This window comes from Haematobia irritans, chromosome 5 (assembly GCF_050003625.1).
Source record: "Haematobia irritans isolate KBUSLIRL chromosome 5, ASM5000362v1, whole genome shotgun sequence".
NCBI lineage: Eukaryota > Metazoa > Arthropoda > Insecta > Diptera > Muscidae > Haematobia > Haematobia irritans.
In genome coordinates, this window is record NC_134401.1 from 109,724,701 (window position 1) to 109,748,190 (window position 23,490).

Consider the following 23,490-nt stretch of genomic DNA (forward strand, 5'->3'; position numbering starts at 1 on the left):
CTCTAGATTTCTAATTTCAGGTAAATTGGATAAAAACTACAGATTTTAGACGCCCAAGAAGTAAAAACTGGAGATCGGTCTATATGGGGGCTATACCAAAACGTGGACCGATACTCACCATTTTTGGCACACCTCTTTATTGTCCTAAAATACCTCTAGATTTCCAATTTCAGGCAAATTGGATAAAAACTACGGATTCTATAAGCCCAAGACCCCAAATCGGGAGATCGGTCTATATGGGGGATATACCAAAACGTGGACCGATAGTCACCATTTTTGGCACACCTCTTTATGGTGCTACAATACCTCTATATTTCCAATTTCAAGCGAATTGGATAGAAACTATCGATTATAGAAGCCCTAGAAATATAATCGGGAGATCGGTCTATATGGGGGTTATACCAAAATATGGGCCGATACTCACCATTTTTGGCACACCTCTTTGTGGTCATAAAATACCTCTAGATTTCCAATTTCAGGCAAATTGGATAGAAACTAAGGTTTTTATAAGCCCAAGACCCCAAATCGGGAGGTCGGTTTATATGGGGACTATATCAAAACTTGGACCGATATAGCCCATCTTCGAACTTGACCTGCCTGCAGACAAAAGACGAGTTTGTGCGAAATTTCAGCACGATCGCTTTATTATTGAAGACTGTAGCGTGATTACAACAGACAGACAGACGGACATGGCTATATCGTCTTAGAATTTCTCCCTGATCACGAATATATATACTTTATATAGTCGGAAATCGATATTTCGATATATTACAAACGGAATGACAAACTTATTATACCCCCGTCACCATTCAATGGTGGTGGGAATTCGGTTAATCGGCCTCTTGACGCCGAAGACAGATTCGTGGCCGATTATCGATTTTTGGCCGAAACCGATGCTTCGGTCGAGCTCTAGAACAGATCTGCTTACTGCTTGAAATAGTTTCCACTTTACTTTTAATAATATCTCAGTTTTATTAAGGAATTCTTTCCAAGTCCCATTAATCCCAAGCCTTACCTAAATAGCAATACTCTATTATTATTTCTTCACCTTTGTAACTCCATTTTCACGTCTCGATACTTTTTTCCTTTTACTTTTCCGTTGTGATACTTTCCGCCTTTTAAGTACTTCAAATTTACACAATCAGTTTTCTAATTTTTTAATTTACTCTGAATAATGACTACGTGATCAGCAAGCAGGACAAGATCATCTGTATACATTAAAAGCCTTATATTTTCACCACCGATATTGAGACCAACGTGTACATCATTTAAATATAAGATAAGGATGAGATGATATAATTTACATCCGTGTTTCGCCCTAGATCTAGTGTGAAAAGTCTCAGAAAGCTCAGTGCCATTCCACAGTTCCAATAATTTAAATAAATTGTATTTGAATAAACGTGACAAAACCTTATTTATTCAAATATTTACGTAACGCAAGTTTACAAAATATTTTAAAAAATATGAAAAATATTTAGTGTAATTATATCTATTGTATATCTAAGCTATTACTAAAAAAAAACAAAACTAACAAATAGATTTTAGAAAAGTAAACAATAGATTTTAAAATTCATTGTTCCCAAACATATCCAAAAGCTCCCGAATTTCTACTTCATTTAGTTTCTCGGAAGTATAAATTTTTCAAGGATATCAAATCCCTTTCAGTACATATTTTATTATATTTATTAGTGTGTCCTGATTTTTCAAGATACAAGTGATTTCATTTCTGGGAAAATGTTGACATACAAATTTGTTTCAGCCTGGGTAATTTTTGAAACAATTTCGCACAAATCTTAAAGTATATATATGAACATATATACCAGATTGATTTCGTAAAATATATTTATTTATTTTTGTATATATGGGTGGGCCAAAACGATGAAAAATCCTGAGGCCATGCAATATCTAGACTTTAGATTTTGTGATCAATAAACGTATTTTTATATCAAAAAATATGAGTTATCACAAATAATTTATGTCTATATGAATCTCTTACAAATATTTAGTTAGTTTCTAATATTGCAAATACATATTTACAAGAATACGAACACATTAAAACAAAAATAACAAGAATAAATAGACTATGTACGGTTTAATATCATATCGAGTGTTGGCCCCCATTTACCATATGGATCCTTGGGTAAAATAAATATATCATTACACCAAGTATATCCGATGACACGTGTCTCAATAATTTTCTTAAATGCAGGATTTTCATGTAACAAATCACGATAATTATCATTTGAGACAATCGCTCCATCAGTTTCTGCGGCCAATTGTAGAATAAATCTTTATTTGAAAAATAGTAATAATTTGAAGTATTAATTAAAATGTATTTTAAGTCGAATGCTAACTTACCTATCATCATAACTTGTGCTAGTCAATCCTGGTAAATTTTTACATGGTGTCTGTACTATTTTACCACTTTGAGCAAGTTTTTCTAATTCGGCGGGATCGGATGATTTGTAGTTATTCATACGAAATTGCGGTATAACCGCCTTTACATCATGTCCCATCTTTTCAAAATATTCAATTGCTATTTTTAAACCTTTCACCGAAAAGCATTTATTCAAGGAATGTCTAAAAAGAGATTTGAAGGTGTAAGACATTATAGTGTTAGGAATATAATAAATTGATTTATTTGATTTAAAATAAATTTTTTGTTCGGTCCGGTGGAACCCTTCAGCATGGTTCAATATACATATATTCTAACTATATCTGAAAATATCCCCTGAAAGTATGCAACATATATTGTGTCATATATATATAGGAACATGAATGAAAAATAAATTTTATCTCCAAAGAAAATTTTGTCAAATTTTATTTTCATAAAAAATTTCTACAAATATTATCCCTATAATAGAAAGCCAAACAATTTTTTTGTATAGAAAATTTTGTCCATATTTTATTTCTATAGAAAATTTTGTTAAAATTTTATTTCTATAGAAAATTTTGTCAAAATTTTATTTTTATAGAAAACTTTGTCCAAATTTTATTTTTATAAAAAATTTTGTCAAATTTTTTTCTATAATAAATTTTGTCAAAATTTTATTTCTATAGAAAATTTTGACAAAATTTTATTTCTTTAGAAAATTTTGTCAACATTTTATTTTTATAGAATATTTTGTTAAAATTTTATTTCTATAGAAAATTTTGTCATAATTTAATTTCTATAGAAAATTTTGTCCAAATTTTATTTCTATGGAAGATTTTATCTAAATTTTATTTCTATAGAAAATTTTATTTCTGTAGACAAGTTTGTCAAAATTTTATTTTTATAGAAAACTTTGTTAAAAGTTTATTTCTATAGAAAATTTTGTGAAAATTTTATTTTTATAGAAAACTTTGTCCAAATTTTATTTCTATAGAAAATTTCGTCCAAATTTTATTTCTGTAGAAAATTTTGTCAAAATTTTATTTCTATAGAAAATTTTTTGAAAATTTTATTTCTGTAGACAAGTTTGTCAAAATGTTATTTCTATAGAAAATTTTGTCAAAATTTTATTTCTTTAGAAAATTTTATCAAAATTTTATTTTTATAGAAAATTGTGTCAAATTAAAATTATTTCTATAGAAAATTTTGTCAAAATTTTATTTCTATGTAAGATTTTATCCAAATTTTATTTCATTCGTTTTGGTTTGTTATTGTTGGTTTTTGTTCTTTAATCATTGTTGTTGTTTTTTTTTATTTCAGCTTAAAACCATACATTGACTAAACTACAACCATACATTGACAACTATCTTGCAGTCTATAGGGCTTTGCCCAAATAAATTTGACAAACATTCTTTTCTTTTGTTGGTTAAGCTACACTTGTAGTTTAATCAATGTATGGTTTTAAGCTGAAATAAAAAAAAACAACAACAAATTTTATTTCTATAGAAAATTTTGTCCAAATTTTATTTCTATAGAAAATTTTGTCAAAATTTTATTACTATAGAAAATTTTGTCAAAATTTTATTACTATAGAAAATTTTGTCAAAATTTTATTACTATAGAAAATTTTGTCAAAATGTTATTTCTTTGGAAAATTTTGTCAAAATTTTATTTCTATAGAAAATTTTGTCAAAATTTTATTTCTATAGAAAATTTCGTCCAAATTTTATTTCTGTAGAAACTTTTGTCAAAATTTTATTTTTATAGAAAACTTTGTCAAAAGTTTATTTCTATAGAAAATTTTGTCAAAATTTCATTTTTATAGAAAACTTTGTCAAAATTTTATTTCTATAGAAAATTTCGTCCAAATTTTATTTCTGTAGAAAATTTTGTCAAAATTTTATTTCTATAGAAAATTTTGTGAAAATTTTATTTCTGTAGACAAGTTTGTCAAAATTTTATTTCTATAAAAAATTTTGTCAAAATTTTATTACTATAGAAAATTTTGTCAACATTTTATTTCTATAGAATATTTTGTCAAAATTTAATTTTTATAGAAAGTTTTGTCAAAATTTTATTTTTATAGAAAATTGTGTCAAAATTTTAATTCTATAGAAAATTTTGTCAAAATTTTATTTCTATAGAAAATGTTAATATTTCTATAGAAAATTTTGTCAAAATTTTATTTCTATGGAAGATTTTATCCAAATTTTATTTCATTCGTTTTGTTTTGTTATTGTTGGTTTTTGTTCTTTTATCATTGTTGTTGTTTTTTTGATTTCAGCTTAAAACCATACATTGACTAAACTACAACCATGCATTGACAACTATCTTGCAGTCTATAGGGCTTTGCCCAAATAAATTTGACAAACATTATTTTCCTCTGTTGGTTAAGCTACACTTTTAGTTTAGTCAATGTATGGTTTTAAGCTGAAATAAGAAAAACAACAACAAATTTTATTTCTATAGAAAATTTTGTCAAAATTTTATTTCTATAGAAAATTTTGTCAAAATTTTATTTCTGTAGTCAAGTTTGTCAAAATTTTATTTCTATAGAAAATTTTGTCAAAATTTTATTTCTATAGAAAATTTCGTCCAAATTTTATTTCTGTAGAAAATTTCGTCCAAATTTTATTTCTATAGAAAATTTTGTCCAAATTTTATTTCTATAAAAAATGTAGTCAAAATTTTATTTCTATAGAAAATTTAGTCAAAATTTTGTTTCTATAGAAAATTTTGTGAAAATTTTATTTCTGTAGACAAGTTTGTCAAAATTTTATTTCTATAGAAAATTTTGTGAACATTTTATTTCTATAGAAAACTTTGTCAAAATTTTATTTTTATAGAAAACTTTGTCAACATTTTAATTCTATAGAAAATTTTGTGAAAATTTTATTTATGTAGACAAGTTTGTCAAAATTTTATTTTTATAGAAAACTTTGTCAAAAGTTTATTTTTATAGAAAATTTTGTCAAAATTTTATTTCTATAGAAAATTTTGTCCAAATTTTAATTCTATAGAAAATTTCGTCCAAATTTTATTTCTGTAGAAAATTTTGTCAAAATTTTATTTCTATAGAAAATTTTGTCAAAATTTTATTTCTATAGAAAATTTTGTCCAAATTTTATTTCTATAGAAAATTTTGTCCAAATTTTATTTCTATAAAAAATTTTGTCAATTTTTTGTCAAAATTTTATTTCTATAGAAAATTTTGTCCAAATTTTATTTCTATAGAAAATTTTGTCAAAATTTTATTTCGTTTTGTTATTGTTGGTTTTGTTCTTTAAGCATTGTTGTTGTTTTTTTTTTATTTCAGCTTAAAACCATACATTGACTAAACTATAAGTGTAGCTTAACCAACAGAGGAAAAGAATGTTTGTCAAATTTATTGGGGCAAAGCCCTATAGACTGCATTATTTTCCTCTGTTGGTTAAGCTACACTTTTAGTTTAGTCAATGTATGGTTTTTAGCTGAAATAAAAAAAACAACAACAAATTTTATTTCTATAGAAATTTTTGTCAAAATTTTATTTCTATAGAAAATTTTGTTAAAATTGTATTTCTATAGAAAATTTTGTCAAAATTTTATTTTTATAGAAAACTGTCAAAATTTTATTTCTATAGAAAATTTTGTCAAAATTTTATTTCTATAGAAAATTTTGTCAAAATTTTATTTCTATAGAAAATTTTGTCAAAATTTTATTTCTATAGAAAATTTTGTTAAAATTTTATTTCTATAGAAAATTTTGTCAAAATTTTATTTTTATAGAAAACTTTGTCAAAATTTTATTTCTATAGAAAATTTTGTGAAAATTTTATTTCTGTAGATAAGTTTGTCAATTTTTTTTTTTACTATAGAAAATTTTGTTAAAATTTTATTTCTATAGAAAATGTTGTCAAAATTATATTTTTATAGAAAACTTTGAGAGAGTTAGTGTCTTACAACGAGAGAGCAACATAAGCAAGAGATACACCTTAGAAATGTTACACATAACCAACGTACCAACGATGAGGAGAATAAATTACAAAACAGACACGGACAACACCGCTCACATAAACAGACAAATGGTTTGCAGAAACCAAAAGCAAAAATACGACGAGCAATTTACAGAGCAACATTCACATCCAGTGCAATAAAGAAAACAGACGAGAGCAGTGATGTTTCGCTGACTCTAATAAGAATGAGTGTTTAGTTATTGTAACAGATATAAGTGAAAGATAGTTGTGTCCACCTACTTTTTATGTTCGCCCAGTACAATGTGTTATGTTGAGATGTTTCTTATTTATGTTGTAAATGTATTATTATTTAATATTAAAAACAGATTGTTATCATATAGTTTATGGTATTAATTTAATTTAGTATAATATACTTATTATACATCATTACTTCCTGAAGAAGCAATTCAAGGAAATAGCAGAAAAATAAAAATACATATAGATCTCAAGCTCGAAAAAACAGAAAAACTTTTATTTGGAAAATAAAGATCGAAAAAACAATAAAAACCACAAAATTTTATTTCTATAGAAAATTTCGTCCAAATTTTATTTCTATAGAAAACTTTGTTAAAATTTTATTTCTATAGAAAATTTTGTCAAAATTTTATTTCTATAGAAAATTTTGTCAAAATTTTATTTCTATAGAAAATTTTATTTCTGTAGAAAAGTCTGTCAAAATTTTATTATTAAGAAAATTTACTCAAAATTTTATTTCTGTAGAAAATCTAGAAAAAATTTTATTTCTATAAAAAATTGAAGTATCTCTTAGTTGGAGAGAAATATTTTGGCAAAATCTACCAAAACATGAAGAATTCTACCGTTCAGTAAAAAATATTTTCTATAGAAAATTTCTTTCTATAAAAATGTTGTCAAAATTTTATTTCTATAGAAAATTTTGTCAAAATTTTATTTCTATAGAAAATTTTGTGAAAATTTTATTTCTGTAGAAAAGTCTGTCAAAATTTTATTATTAAGAAAATTTACTCAAAATTTTATTTCTGTAGAAAATCTAGAAAAAATTTTATTTCTATAAAAAATTGAAATTGAAAATTGGTGGACAGCTGCCAATCTGGCTTTAGGAGCCACCATAGCACAACTTCATTAATGATTCATGTCACGGACAATATAAGACGATCTTTAGACCGTAGGAATCCGGGTATACTTGCAATATTAGACCTAAGTAAGGCGTTTAATTCTGTTGACCACACTATTCTCTTAAATAAGCTTTTTTCTCTGTTCCGTTTTTCGCACTATTCATGTGTGTTAATTCGTTCTTTCTTGTCGGATCGATCGCAGTTTGTCATATCTAACGGTCGATCATCTGGGACTCGTGCAATACACTATGGTGTCCCGCAAGGTTCCATTCTAGGTCCGTTGCTTTTTATGTTATATGTCAATGACATTTGTGAATGTGTTCATTTTTCTGAGCTTGGGATCTATGCGGATGACATCCAATTATATAATTCTTCGGATTATTCTTTGGGTAATTGCATTCGGGAACTTGACGACGATATTGGGCGTATTTCTGTGTGGTGTTACGAGAATAATATCTGCTTAAATGTGCGGAAAACTAATTGTGTTTTGTTTCATGGGGCGCGCGATCACTCTGCAAGTATTACGGTACAGAATTCTGTTGTACCTTGTTCCACTTCCGTTTCCTGTTTAGGATTTGAGATTGATTCCGGACTGAGTTTCACGGGTCATATTTCCTCTGTCTGCTCAAAAGTGAATCTGACTCTAAGGAAATTATATAGTATTGATGTAATTCTACCGATTCATGTACGACACAGACTAGCTCAGGCCCTACTCATGCCGAATATTGTGTATGGACTGGAGGTTTATTCAGGTACTAATGCATCGAACTTACGCAAATTACATTCTTGTTTTCATGGTATTTTAAGATACGTTTATGGCTCACATGCGCGTGATAACTACGACTTCTACTCTTTTCAGTTTTTGGGTTGTTCATTTGACAACTTTTTAAACTTGAGATGCTTGTATTTTTTCTTCTGTGTGGTGAAATTTGGTTCACCACGGTATTTGATGGAGTCAATAACGTTTTTGAATACGACTAGAAATACACAGGTGCTGTTGGATCATTTTCACCATCTTGTCTTTGAGAGATCGTTTTCTGTACGTGTAGCCAGGTTATGGAACTCGCTACCTCACCACCTTAAAAATTTCTCTATTACTCCTTTTACATTTAAAAAGAATTTGTTAAATTATTTATCTACTCTATAATGCAAATATTTATCATCTCACTGACAATTTCAAACTCAATGCGTTTTAATTTCTTGTTTGCTATGTATAAAGGGTTGTGCGTTAGGATTTTAATTTTAAGTTTTTTTTAGTTTCGTTTTAATTATAAGGTTAAGTTTTTATTTGGAATACTAGAGCTCTATTGATTGAATTTCTATCAACATGTTGTCCAGAAGGGCGTTGGTTGATTAAATAAATAAATAAATAAATAAATAAATAAAATTGAAGTATCTCTTAGTTGGAGAGAAATATTTTGGCAAAATCTACCAAAACATGAAGAATTCTACCGTTCAGTAAAAAATCTTTTCCTTCGTTTTCCTGCTGCTTTCGATTGTACAAATACTATCAAAATTTCTAAATATTTCAGACTTTTTTTATAAACAATATACTTTATATGGTCTCCGGCCAATATTTGAATAAATTAGGGCAAGTTTAGTGGAGCTCAATGATAGACTCCCTAAAATATTTTGCTTGGTGGAATACAATGAAAAATTCAGTTGAGCTATATGATAGACCCAAAATCATCCATGATTTTCACTGATAACACTAGGCAACAAATAACAAACTTTTCTCTGTGAATTGTTTCTAGCATATTTTTTCTTATTGATTATGACCTACTAAACACGAAAATGATTTTTAAAAAATTTTCTGTCGATTGGTTTTCGAGATATAATTTTTTTATTTTTTTTTTTTAATTTTTGGAGGTACACCTACAATTTTGAGCATATCTTTCGTTTTCTTTGACCTTTTTGATCCTAATACTACTCAAATTAAAGAATTTTTTTTATTTTATATGAATTTTTATATTTTTTTTGGCACATTTTTACTTAAAAACGCCGTTTTTTACCTTTTTAAGCCGCTAACATCCAAACTACTTACCCGATTTGAAAATATTCTGAGAATGAGTTGTAGACGGCTCAATTTTCTTTAATTTGAGTAGTATTAGGATCAAAAAGGTCAAAGAAAACGAAAGATATGCTCAAAATTGTAGGTGTACCTCCATTTTCGTCATTTTCGTGTTTAGTAGGTCATAATCAATAAGAAAAAATATGCTAGAAACAATTCACAAAATGGTTGTTGGCTAGTGTAATCAATGCTTCATATATCGATAGCACTATCGGTCAATGATTAGATTCGATTGTTTATAGAATAGAAAGAATATACTAATGGAATCTATATCTTTTAAAACTACAAACTACGCCAATACTTACTTAAAAGCTACATTACTGCCATCAATAAAAACCATACGTTTCTTTGATGTGAAGACTTCACCTGCATTTGGATTGTACGCGTTTGAATTATAGGCTTCTAATTGTTTCTTTTCATTTGAAGTAAATAAACCTCTATAAGTAGGTAACTTTTTCGGAGAGGTATTATGATTTTGATTGTTCTGAAATAAAATTTAGATTTAATAAATAAAAATTATACTATGTAATTTCTAAAGCTAAAATTAATTAAGAAATCTTTATTAATGTTTTTGAATAAGCCCTTGATATATTAAGGGATTTACTTACAGCAATCATTTTGTTGTGGCCAACATTATTTATTGGAATAAAATCATTGGGATTTGTATCTGATACAAATATCACAGATTCATCATCTACATTTATGGTGGAATCTGCAATTTCTCCATCTTCTTTAGATGAATCGCTACTACTTGTCGACTCGTCGCTAGATGAATTATTTGATGAAGAGTAGGATACAAGGTTATTCGTGGCATTGTTTGTTTTTTCTTTGGCTAAACTCTTTGATTTCAAAGTTGTATCATTGTCTATAATAACAATATCGTCTTCCTCATCATTTGTATCTCTAGCAGGTACTCTATAATTGTATTTAATATGCCCTAGGAAAGATTTCTCATTCACATCAATAAAAAATGGAGCATTGCCTGGTACCGGTGGATTGTAAATATTTGTAGTTTTATTCGAAACAATGTCCGAGTATGTAGGACGATATTGATTGCACGATAATGGGCTCGCTCTTATATTGTTACGATTAGATTTGTAATTAGGACGAATTTGACCTTTACGCAGGGCAATGGAATCATTTACTTTTGTTAAAGGTGTTGAAGAAAGGGTATTGCAAAATGATAACGATTGATAATCGGATATAGTTGATAAGCTGGAATTTTTATTTTCACTGTCATCGTCATCGTCCACAATGGTGATATGTGTCATGGGAGTTTCGACAACTATACAATCATCTTCATCACTTTCCATTGTATCCTTGGATTCTTTTTGTTTGCTATTTTCTTCATTGTCTTTTATCGAATTTGTTTCCTTCTTTCCAAAGTTAGCGACATTTCTATTTTGTTTTTGATTTTTCGGCGTGTTAACTTTTTTCGAGATACTTTTATTGCGGTGCGATATGTTAAAAATCTTGTTTGCAGTTTTATTTGCATCTAACACAATTTTCTTGCTGCGTTTAAGTAACCGTTTCTATTAAAATAAAATTCAAAAAAAAATAGTAATAAAAAATAAAAATAGACATTTCGATAAGACTTTATTCAGGGAAATGCTGACAATACCGCTTCCATATGCTTTTAAAAATGGATAGTAATGATATATAGCCGAACATTATCCCTTTCCTACCCAAATATGCTTTCATACGATGGTAACGATAATTTCAGTTTAACTGTATCATATTTTTATTATACTACACATGTGATTACCAAAATATATAGGCTAATTTATTTCATTTATTATTTAAATTTTAATATTCGGCAATTTAAGTTCGAATTTTCTAAGTGAAAAAGTTAACAAAAATTTAATAATCGCTTGTGTTGACGATTTCTCTTCGTCAGTGTAAACATTTTTTATAGTTTTTACACTAAATAAACTGAAATTTTATATGAAATGAAGGTGATAGGGGAAACTAAAGTAATGAATTTTTTTTTTAAATTGTGCCGAATAGATGGAAGATTGCCATAATTCACGTATCATCTTTAAAAGGAATTATGTTGCATTAAAAAAAACTAAATTTGCAAAACAACACGTTGTATTTGGTAATCAAGGGGACATTAACATTTATAGGTCGTCAGACCGATATTCTAATACGTAACAAATACAACACAAAAGCCATTACAGCAGGCAAAGCCTGCTACTGTTTCCATTATTTCAGCATATTTTTTGCTGCCGAGTCGCTATCTCATTTATGCTTGCCCATATACTTACAGCTTTTTCATCTCGAATTTTCTTGAATTTTTTTATATAACCCGACTTAAGAGGACTGGTTTTAACCTTGTTCTGAGATTTATTTCTTATTGCAGCCATGGCACTGGTGCAAGGTGCTTCATCACAAGTTCCAATATTAGTTGACTAGTGGAAAAAATATCAAAATTAGTCTCAACATGTAATGAAATGAAAACAACAAATATTTAGTAAAAAAAAATAAAAAAGGAATTTATTTTAATAAAAATGCGATAAATTAATATTGTTATTATTTTTTTGGTAAAATTTCCTTCTAATTTTTTTATGTATATTAACTTCTTATTAATTTATCACACTTTCTACACTTACCTGTTACAAAAAAGCAAATTGAAATGCCATTCGAAAGCTTTATTCAAAAGATAAATACTATACATTATAGAATTTCTATAGAATTTATCAATTAGAATTTTGTTCACCATGCTTCAATGGTCTTATAGTTATATTATCGTTGACAAGTCATATAAATACCAATATCATCAATCAGAGCTCAACAAATAAGTAAATTGTAATGTAGTTATAAATATGTTTCGCCTTGTGTTAAACTGATTCCCTAACACATACAATCCTAAATCTATAACAAAAATTCCATTCAGGGCTGATTATAGCCAATTGCTTAAGTTTTAAAACTTTTATTCCTGGTTATCTTCACACTCATAGAAAAAGGCTAATAAAAACAACAGTCAGTCTATGCTGTTATATATTTGTAATTTATCATTTAGTGTACAATTCGAAAAGATTTTCGATTTTGAAGTATTGCCCAAAGTATTTTCAAGAACCCAAAATAGTTTTTTTATGCGTCACACTGTGGAACAAGGTATAATAAGTTTGTGAATTTGTATGTAACGCCAAGAAGGAAACATCTGAGATCCTTCGTTTAGTAAACCGATCGGCTTAGAATTAAATTCTGAGTCGATTTAGCGATGTCCGTCTGTCTGTCCGTCCGTCTGTCTGCATATGTAATTTTGTGTGCAAAGTACAGCTCGCAGTTCAAGTCCGATCGTCCTGAAATTTGGCACAGAGTTTTACATTGGCTCAAAGACAATCGCTATTGATTTTGAACAAAATCGTTTCAGATTTAGATATAGCTGCCATATATATTTATCACCGATCTGGTCATAATTGGCGTATTTATCAACGTATTTGCTCAAAATTTCGTGCAGCCAAATATTTTGGGGCTTTCGTCAGACCCATATGACCACGTAGGCGAAAATTATTCTCCCATTTACGTTATTTGCTGAGATAGCAGGATTATTATTCTAACTATGTGTTTTGTTTGAGTAAATAATATTTTCTTATTTTGTCTTTTTTCAATCATAATGGGAACTAAAAATGTTTTGTCATATTTCATTTTTTTTATATTTTTTTTATCATATTATTAATTATAATTGTCATATTTCATTTTTTGTCATATTATTAATTAATCTATTTTATACCTTATATATGTAATTATACTTTTTATATACTCGCATATATTTTCACATTGTCACAACTTCAATTATACTTTAGTCACGGTTAGTAGTCCATTGTAATTTACATAAATTGGCCGCTATGTGGCTTCAAATTACATAATGAAAATAAAAATAAATAAAATAAATAAATTTGGTCAAAATCGATTCATATTTAGATATAGCTCCTAGAGTAGGGGAACTATGGTAGAATGTTTCATATTTTAGAGCCATTTTCAATGGGAGTTTCCTCCAATTGACTCGATAGTTTTCACAGAGAATACATTTAATATGCTATTTAAATGTGTCATCTTGATCTAATATGGCCAAAATACTCATATTTTACACAAAATTCTGCGATGATTTCCTCATATTGTAGTCATATCCTACACATTGCAATGCCAAACTTTCCACAGAATGGTCGAATTTTAAATAAAGCTCCGACTTGTGGAAATATCGCCCGAATTGGCCAAATAATATATCACAACCCACAATTGACCACATATCTTGGCGAAATTTAACCAATATCCTTGTAAAATCACCTCTGCTGAATAGCAAAAATTGTAAATATTACTAAAATTGTCCTATATCTCGAATACATATTATCGCCCGATAAATCATAAATGCTCTTTTGTACAATTTCATCAAAATTGCTCTAGCTTTATATTTCCCATTGTGTTTCATCCCAGTGTGTTAGCCGATTTAATTTTTAATTCTAGCGATTTTGTCGAAGTACAAAAAATTGTCTCCAAATCGTTTCAGATATAAATATTTGTATGTGGGAATATAAACCTTGATAATAACTCCCAACAAATTTGAAGGAGTTGAGATGGTAACACAAATTTTGGTTTACATAATGGTGAAGGGTATAATATAGTCGGCCCCGCCCGACTTTAGACTTTACTTACTTGTTTTTTTTTTATATATATATTCCACCCTCTAGTATAGTTAAAATCCCCTAAATGCAAACATTTTGTTTACTCTTGTGCCTTAAATTGATAGGTTTATATATAAAGGTTTTTGTTCCTATATATTGGAAACATGATCTGGAAAAAAATTGTTAGACTTCTACAATATCTATAGACTTAAAATTTAAGTCGGCTAATACCAAGGGGTAGAGCACAATGTTAGTAAAAAAATATATGGGAAATATTTAAATCTCAAGCAATTTGTTGACAACTTCGCAAAAGTGTATTTATGATTTATCGGTCGATAGATATGTATAAAAAGTAAACATATATATGGGAGCTCTATTTAAATTTGAACCAATTTCAACCAAAATTGGCATATATATCGAGAACGTTAATTCTACTGCCTGTACAAAATTTAAAGCAAATAAGGGTAAAACTCTGGCTTCTGGGACCATATAAGTGCATATCGAGCGAAAGATATATATGAGAGCTATATCTAAATCTGAACCGATTTAAACCAAATTCGGCACACTTTAAGACACTGCACTCCTTGTGCAAAATTTAAAGCAAATAAAGCTGAAATTCTGGCTTCTGGGACCATATTAGTAGATATCGGGCGAAAGATATATATGTTATGGGAACTACATCTAAAACTGAACCGATTTCTTCCATATTTATATTTATTATATACACGCATATGTTCTCATATTGTCATAACTTGAATTGTACTTTATTCATAGTTAGTAGTCCGTTGTAATTTATATAAATTGGCCTCTATGGGGCTTCAAATTACACGATGAAAATAAAAATAAATAAAATCAACAGGATTCTATTCTGACCCAAACACATATACTTGTGCCAAATTTAAAGTCGATTGGACTAAAATTGTAACCTAAGTTTTGATTACAAAAATGTGTTCACAGACAGACGGACGGACAGACGCATATGACTAGATCGACTCAGGGGCCGGCCCTGAGCAATATTGACAGAGACACCATATATATAAAAAGTCTCCTTCTAGGTGTTGCAAACATACAGTATGTCAAGAAAGTGTTTTGAGAAAAAATAAAAATTAAAAATTATGTTTTGTTCCAAAATTAAATATAATGAAATATTGCAAAATATTTTATTATGTATTTTGCAAAGTATACATACGTACACAAAATATTTAATATTTCAATTATTTCTGGAATTTGTCAAAAGACTTTCTTGACATACTGTATGCACTAACATATAATACCCTGTTCCACAGTACGGCGCAGGGTATACAAATTTTGGAATAAAAATATAGCATTTTCAAAAAATTGCTATTTTACTAAATCATATAATTGAAGATTGGGTTACATACACGATTGCCACTCGTGCCAAAACTAAATTTTAAGAAAATTTTACCAAAAGGAAGGAATATTATAATGAAGTTTTCGATCAAATTTTTTTTTTTAGTAATTTTTTTTCTTCGAATAAAATGTTTTATTATGTTATATTACAATATTGTTAACGATTTTAGGGATAGTTAATACTTCTACAAAATTTTGTCAAAATGTCATTTCTATAGAAAATTTCATCAAAATTTTATTGCTATAGAAAATTTTGTAAAAATTTTATTTCTATAAGAAATTTTGTAAAAATGTTATTTCTATAGGAAATTTTGTCAAAATTTTATTTCTATAGAAAATTTTGTCAAAATTTTATTTCTTTAGAAAATTTTGTCAAAATTTTATTTCTATAGAAAATTTTGTCAAAATTTTATTTCTTTAGAAAATTTTGTCAAAATTTTATTTCTTTGGAAAATTTTGTCAAAATTTTATTTCTTTAGAAAATTTTGTCAAAATTTAATTTCTTTAGAAAATTTTGTCAAAATTTTATTTCTATAGAAAATTTTGTCAAAATTTTATTTCTATAGAAAATTTTGTCAACATTTTATTTCTATAGAAAATTTTGTCAAGATTTTATTTCTATAGAAAATTTTGTCAAAATTTTATTTCTATAGAAAATTTTGTCAAAATTTTATTTCTATAAAAAATTTTGTCAAAATTTTATTTCTATCGAAAATTTTGTCAAAATTTTATTTCTGTAGAAAATTTTGTCAAAATTTTATTTCTATAGAAAATTTTGTCAAAATTTTATTTCTATAGAAAATTTTGTCAAAATTTTATTTCTATAGGAAATTTTGTCAAAATTATAGTTCTATAGAAAATTGTGACAAAATTATAGTTCTATAGAAAATTTTGTCAAAATTTATAGAAAACAAAAGAATGTCAGTACTTACTTAAACGCATGTCTGATTGATTACTTTTAATAAAAGTGATTTTTCTATCAGTATACGATATTGTTATTTTTATTTTGCTCTGATATGACAAAAGGTGAACTGGTATATATAATTATATGATGCCAAAACTTAAAACCATTTCAATTCATTAATATCTCCAATCAATATTTGATTCAAACGAACAACATATTTTTATAGTTGATTTATTTCATTTTATTAAGCCATCAATACAAAGGATGCCACTAAAGGCTTATTATACATATAGAATTTTTTGAAATTGCATTATTTCCATGTAACATTTATTCCTTGTATTTTTTATCATTGACAAGAAAATGAGGATATGCTGATTTATTTTTTGGGTTTTAAGTTTATGATGATAATATTCAATTTGCTTTTTTTATTCTAACTTACCTTTTACTTCTGCATATCTTTATTATCCAACTCCATGTGATATAAATTCTCAATAAAACTGCAATATTTTAAGTATTATTTTACGTATATATTTTAATTTGGCATTTACATTTACACAGTTGTTCTATTATACATATTAATTTCAATGTATTTATGTTATAAGAGTACACAAAATTCAAACTATCGTTCTCTCACAAAATATGATCTTTGCAATTGCCTGTACAACAAACAAAGTAAGTAGCAAATTCCAGCAGTAGTCTCTAAGCTACATGAATAAAAGAATCCAAGATATATCTAATGCATACAAACACCTGTTATTGAAAGCAAACTGTAGCATGAAGGGCTGTGTTACAAATAAATTGTCAATAGTATTGCCTAAAAGACACACTGCTTTCGAAATTTGTAGGAGACCATTTGGTGGTCAGCGTTACTGTTGAGAATTTCTAGAAAGTGGCAAAAAATGGCCCATTCGCAATAGAAAGAGGCACTATTGTGTTAAAAATATTTAAAAAACACAACGAACTATTTAAATCCATATAAAATATCCTAACTAGCCTTTCCTCTCCAGTTCCTCGAAAACAATCATTTAAATTGATAGTTCAGGGGAGAACATTTGCTATCTACTATAGAAAATTGTCTTTGCCTATTTTCAAGCGGCACAAGTGTCGGCTAAAAGACATTATGAGAAGAAAAATTTGGTCAAAATGTTGGAATCTTATGTTCAGTGATATAATATTTATATCCACCGACTACATATCGGTATCCAGGGTCAAAATTTACAAAAATATATACTAAGAGTATCATCGCATGAAAAAAGTTACAAATTCGCCACTAAAGTGGCACCACTGTAATTCTGCTGTTGATAATGCATGTAGACATGTATAATAAAATGAGCATGACGATAATGACGCTACTATATCTGCAGATTTAAATGGGTGCTGCGCACGATAGCCATTTTAACAATAATGGTAGAAATAAAATTTTGACAAAATTATCTATAGAAATAAAATTTTGATAAAAATTTCTATAGCAATAAAATTTTGATAAAATTTTCTAAGAAATAAAATTTTGACAAAATTTTCTATAGAAACTAAATTTTGACAAAATTTTCTATACAAATTAAATTTTGACAACATTTTCTATACAAATAAAATTTTGACAACATTTTCTATACAAATAAAATTTTGACAAAATGTTCTATAGAAATAAAATTTTGACAAAATGTTCTATAGAAATAAAATTTTGACAAAATTTTCTATAGAAATCAAATTTTGACAAAATTTTCTATAGAAATAAAATTTTGACAACATTTTCTATAGAAATAGAATTTTTACAAAATTTTCTATAAAAATAAAATTTTGACAAAATTTCCTATAGAAATAAAATTTTGACAAAATTTTCTATAGAAATAACATTTTGACAAAATTTTCTATAGAAATAAAATTTTGACAAAATTTTCTATAGAAATAAAATTTTGACAAAATTTTCTATAGAAATAAAATTTTGACAAAATTTTCTATAGAAATAAAATTTTGACAAAATTTTCTATAGAAATAAAATTTTGACAAAATTTTCTATAGAAATAAAATTTTGACAAAATTTTCTATAGAAATAAAATTTTGATAAAATTTTCTATAGAAATAAAATTTTCACAAAATTTTCTATAGAAATAAAATTTTCACAAAATTTTCTATAGAAATAAAATTTTCACAAAATTTTTTATAGAAATAAAATTTTGACATAATTTTCTATAGAAATAAAATTTTGACAAAATTTTCTATAGAAATAAAATTTTGACAAAATTTTCTATAGAAATAAAATTTTGACAAAATTTTCTATAGAAATAAAATTGTGACAAAATTTTCAATAGAAATAAAATTTTGACAAAACTTTCTATAAAAATAAAATTTGACAAAATTTTCTATAGAAATAAATTTTTAAAAACATTTTCTATAGAAAAGAAAAATTGACCAAATTTTTTACAACATCTTTAAATTCAATGTCTTTAAAATTTTTAATTTTCGTGTTAGGTCATACTATCAAAGTCCCAAGGTGAGTAAGTTCTCCTTTTTGTTTGTACATGTGGTAAATTACTCTTGTTGGCGCAAGCTAAAACCGTTATCAGATTTAAAATTCAACACATGTACAATCCAAGGGAGATATTTATACAAGGGGATATTTATACAGATTTTTTTTTAGATTTGGTGAAATTTTCTTCACATTTCGGTCGATTATTTTTGGCACGCCGTGTTGCTGCATTTATTGCCTACGGCCTACTACCATAAGTGGTGTAACAACGGAACCATGGAAATGTGCGCTTGATTAAGAAAGACATCAGTTCTTCATCATCATCTCGAAATTAGACCTTTTGATTACACTCCTAGCTTGCATAATTCCACAAATGAAGAGTTCAATCAGTAGCCTAATTTTCTTAAATTTTCAAAATAGTAATAAGAAAAATGTTCACATATGTTGAAATACTATGTCTATGTTTCTACTCTGGAAAAGTTGACTATTTGTGTCTGATTACAAAATCTATGGTCAATATTTCTAGTCACCATTTTAATGCAGACATAGTAGATTATTACATTCTGACTACAGTTGTATTGGGTATACAAAATAAGCTGTCCCATATGCAATATGGGCATAAATAAGGGCTAATATTAACTTCCATCAGTTCTATAGTATTTTGCATATAGATTTTAGGATATTGTCTATACAATTTGTTTCAAAAAATGCTATAAAACAAAAACCATTTTTGGAAATCTATCTAAAATAATATAGCAAAAATAAACATTCTATAAAAACACACACAAAAATATTATCTATCTATTGTTCTAATTCCTTTAGCTCTTTCTCAATATTGGAACGAGCTGTTTTGGCATATTTAGCATTAAAATCTGGCGTCTGATAAATATCCAAAGCCAGTAAGGCAGAAAGGGTCTAAAAACAAAAAGGAAATTTGTAATAATGTTAATGTTAATTTAATACAATAGGTAACTCACTTTACGTCTGAGATCTTCATAGTTGGTTTTACCAGCATTTAGCCATTCCTGTCGTGATAATTCTGCATAATTTTTATAATCCTCTGGGGAAGATCTATAGAGACACTATATTCTAAAATCTGTTACTATAACATAAATGAGTAAATAACTTACGCCAAAATTAATAAATCCAAATCTTGTAATTTGGCTTGGTCATCATCTATGTCAGAAGAAATTGCCTCTGTGCTCTTTTCACCCAATAAACGACACACAACTTGTTTCATATCATCCTGGAGAACAAATTAATGGCAACCATTATTATTTTACATATTTCGAAATTTTTTACTTACATCTTCCACCATTGCATCACGACAAAACTCTCGAAAAATTTCACAATTTTCGGGAACACAATTTTTTTTCAAATCAAACTCATAGTACTGAAAAAATGCAGCCAACACTATATGGGGTTTGGCATTTTCCAATTCTGGTCTCTTATGGGCCAACATAAATGACCAATTGTGATAGATTCTTTTACTATCCTCTTCACTTAACTTTGATTTTATTCGTTCATACCAGGAACGTATGCTAGCCTCTGGCAAATCATAGTGATTACAGGCCTTAGACCAGATGTCATATAAGTCACAAGTGGCCATGATTTTTAGTTGAGTAATTGTAGAGGTATTTTATTGTTTATTTATTTTTTTTTAACTAATTAGGAATCGTATGTTAGGAAGTTTAGAGTGACTAGTTTCTCTTTAGAAAATTCTAATAAAAATATTAAATAGTTGTCTGCATATGTGGCCAAAAATGGTTTTTTGTTTAGTAAAAACTGTATGAGTCAAAAAATTTTCTTTAAATGATTGCTTTCTGCTGTGTGTTGTTATGAATGATAAAAAGGGTGGATTTGTTGTTATAAAAGTAGGGGTGGAAAGCTTATAGCAGTAAAAGCTAACATGGCTTAAAATCAGAGTTGCCAAGAACGAATAACAACCCCTATAATAAGAAAATTGACAAGTGGAATGTTTAGAAAACTATGGAGGTCATATACAAGACCAACATCTGTACAAGGCTCAATATCGTTAACCGCATTAGAAATAAAATAAGAAATTAAAAGAACATCCCATGAAAGGTAGAACATCCTCCTTCATATCCCAATTATAAACGTGTCTTTTGTGCCCTCACTCATGGGGAAAAGTGAAATGTTCAACATTTTGCAAAAATTATGGCAAAGCAACCAACAATGACAAATATTCTTTATTCGTAAGAACAAGATAATCATCGTAATAAATTACATTACATTATGCCTTAAACTAGCGACTCATACATTGAATTTGTAGAGGAAGTAGACATATGGAGGAGATATAACATTTGGAGATGAAGCGTTGGAACCAATGCTCCGGTAACAGGCCGTACATAAGTTATTTCTTGAACGTTCAATTGTAGGAGTCTGTATATTGTGCCAAATATATTATCAAAAATACTACAAAAAGAATTATAGGAAATTATGTCACAACTTCGCCAGATAAACAACACACACGTTATGCTACATGCCGTTCGGATAAAATGGAGTCAGTTTCTAATTCATCCATATAATGAGGCAGCACAGATTGATAAGAGAGTAGTTCGCCACTTGTAGTATATAATACACTTTTTATTCTAAGCCTGTTTGCCCCCACATACGGTTACCAAATCTAACTAACCTATGCTATCCTTTAACAATAGGATTTTAACGCGTTTTAAAGTTTATTAAATGAAAATCTTTCCATACGAGAAAATTTCAAATCCCGTCCGACAGTTTTGCACCCCTTGACCCTTACGAATGCCCAACAAATTGAACACGCTGGATTCGCTTAAGCTTACTATGAAATCTATCCTTACGAAACAGTCGAAGAACTGGAACCTTTGTTCTCTAGGTTCCCCCTTCCAGGAACAACGTCCCAATTCCCGGGCTAATCTTAGATTTTGCCCTAGTAGAAAGATTCATGGATTCGCCCAGTTTAAATTCCGTTCAAGACGTTCATTGTAAATTTCATACAAGTTTCGTTTATTTAAGGTCAAAGGAAAAAAATCCCAGATAACAGTTGAGGAAAAACCCAATATTCCAAAATTCAAGGTCAAAATTTAATCCAAAATTTAAGGTCAAAGGAAAAAATTCTAGATAATACTTACGACTGTGATTTTTTTGACTTGACAAACATTTTGTTGTTGCTTTGTCAATTTTTTGCCTGGACGCATCTTCCTTTTTCTACCCGGTTTGTGTTTTCTACCCATTCTCCAATTAAGACAAATAAAAAACAAAAACCAGTCTACTAAACAAATGATTTGTTTTTAGATCTTCAATTTACAAAACAAAATTCACACTCCTGACGTATGACAACAGAGTTCACATGGCATTTTTTTTTTTTTTTTTTTTTTTTTTTTTTTTTTTTCCTTTTAAGTTGCTCCCAATGCCGATGAAAAAAAACACCCTTATTGGAAGACTTATTTGGCCCGGAATCACAAAGCCAACACTAATAGACATCGCAATGCTGTGATGAAACTAAATGCATGGACCAGTCTTCTCCAAGAAATCCGCTAAAATGCTCAAACCTTCTATACCAAATTTGTCAACAAATTGTTCAATATCAAATATACCATCCAATTCGGTGAAGTGCGTTCTTTCCAAGAAAAATCTAGGGCATTCAAAAATCACATGGGATGGGGTCTCCACCCCACCACATGACTCACACTCTGGAGAATCAGCTACTCGCACCTTATAAAGTGTAGAATTGCAGAATGCATTGTCACTCAGTATTCTATTAATTGCTTTACACTGAAGAGTATTCACTGCCACATTACCGAACCACGGCTTCTTCCGCACCGTCGGAAAGATTCTGAAGTAACAGGAATTTCGTACTGACGCCTCTTGTATATATTCCGTTGACCATTTCAACCACAATTTTTCCTCTATTGTACGAATAGCATCACCTAAGGGCCATTTCAAATCTAAACGCCATCCCTCTTCAAATGCCTTTTTCGCTGCTTCATCCACTTTCTCATTGTGAGGTATTCCCATGTGCCCGGGAATGAAATGTATTTCGATGCTTCCACAGTGTTCATTTGCAAGAGCCAGAAATTGATGTGCCAAAAAATTAAGTCCTCCGTTGTTTTTAAGCGCTTGAACTCCAGCTAGACTATCCGTTAAAAATGCAATATTTGTCAGCCCGTTGTTTGTAGCAAATTCAAGAGCTTTATATAACGCAACAAGCTCCGCCGACATAGAAGACAGTCTTTTGGTGACACAGAAGGCCTGAACCAAACCAGAAGCCTGGTGGTAGAAAGCAGCCCCCGTATATTCAGCATGCACTGAGCCATCCGTGAAGATTAAATCAAACTTTCTATCTTGTAGATCCGCCTCCTTCTCCAACCTCAGACTCCTAACCAGTTCAACGCTAGCTTCAGCCTTATTTTTGACAGCTCCTTTGAAAAAGTCCTCATCAAACTTTATATTACTTGGCTTAATGATTGATTCAGAGATCTGTGCGACGTCTTCAAAAATATGCTGGAATTGATGATAGATTCTGTAGTAACTAGAATTCAATGGACGATCCCGAACAGCCATTATCTCCTTTGCCGGAAGGTTCAACGCAAAAA

General features: G+C 28.4%; 2 protein-coding genes across 3 annotated transcripts; both read right to left on the reverse strand.

Annotated features, from left to right (window-relative positions):
• Window positions 1–1,384: 1,384 nt before the first annotated feature.
• Window positions 1,385–22,248, reverse strand: LOC142241416 (uncharacterized). Of its 2 annotated transcripts, XM_075313181.1 has the most exons (6): window positions 22,027–22,248; window positions 11,802–11,945; window positions 10,143–11,066; window positions 9,840–10,018; window positions 2,359–2,580; window positions 1,385–2,289 (listed from the first exon to the last, which is right to left on the reverse strand). In XM_075313181.1, exons 1-6 carry the CDS (start codon window positions 22,126–22,128, stop codon window positions 2,082–2,084), a joined length of 1,779 nt encoding a protein of 592 aa, XP_075169296.1. In that variant the 5' UTR covers window positions 22,129–22,248; the 3' UTR covers window positions 1,385–2,081. The 2 variants fall into 2 exon arrangements, with proteins under 2 accessions (XP_075169296.1, XP_075169297.1); XM_075313182.1 differs by lacking the exon at window positions 11,802–11,945.
• On the reverse strand, window positions 19,342–21,609 carry LOC142241417 (uncharacterized). The gene is made up of 4 exons (XM_075313183.1): window positions 20,208–21,609; window positions 20,032–20,147; window positions 19,879–19,972; window positions 19,342–19,816 (listed from the first exon to the last, which is right to left on the reverse strand). The coding sequence occupies exons 1-4, from the start codon at window positions 20,508–20,510 to the stop codon at window positions 19,703–19,705; spliced, it is 627 nt and encodes a 208-aa protein (XP_075169298.1). The 5' UTR covers window positions 20,511–21,609; the 3' UTR covers window positions 19,342–19,702.
• Window positions 22,249–23,490: the final 1,242 nt, after the last annotated feature.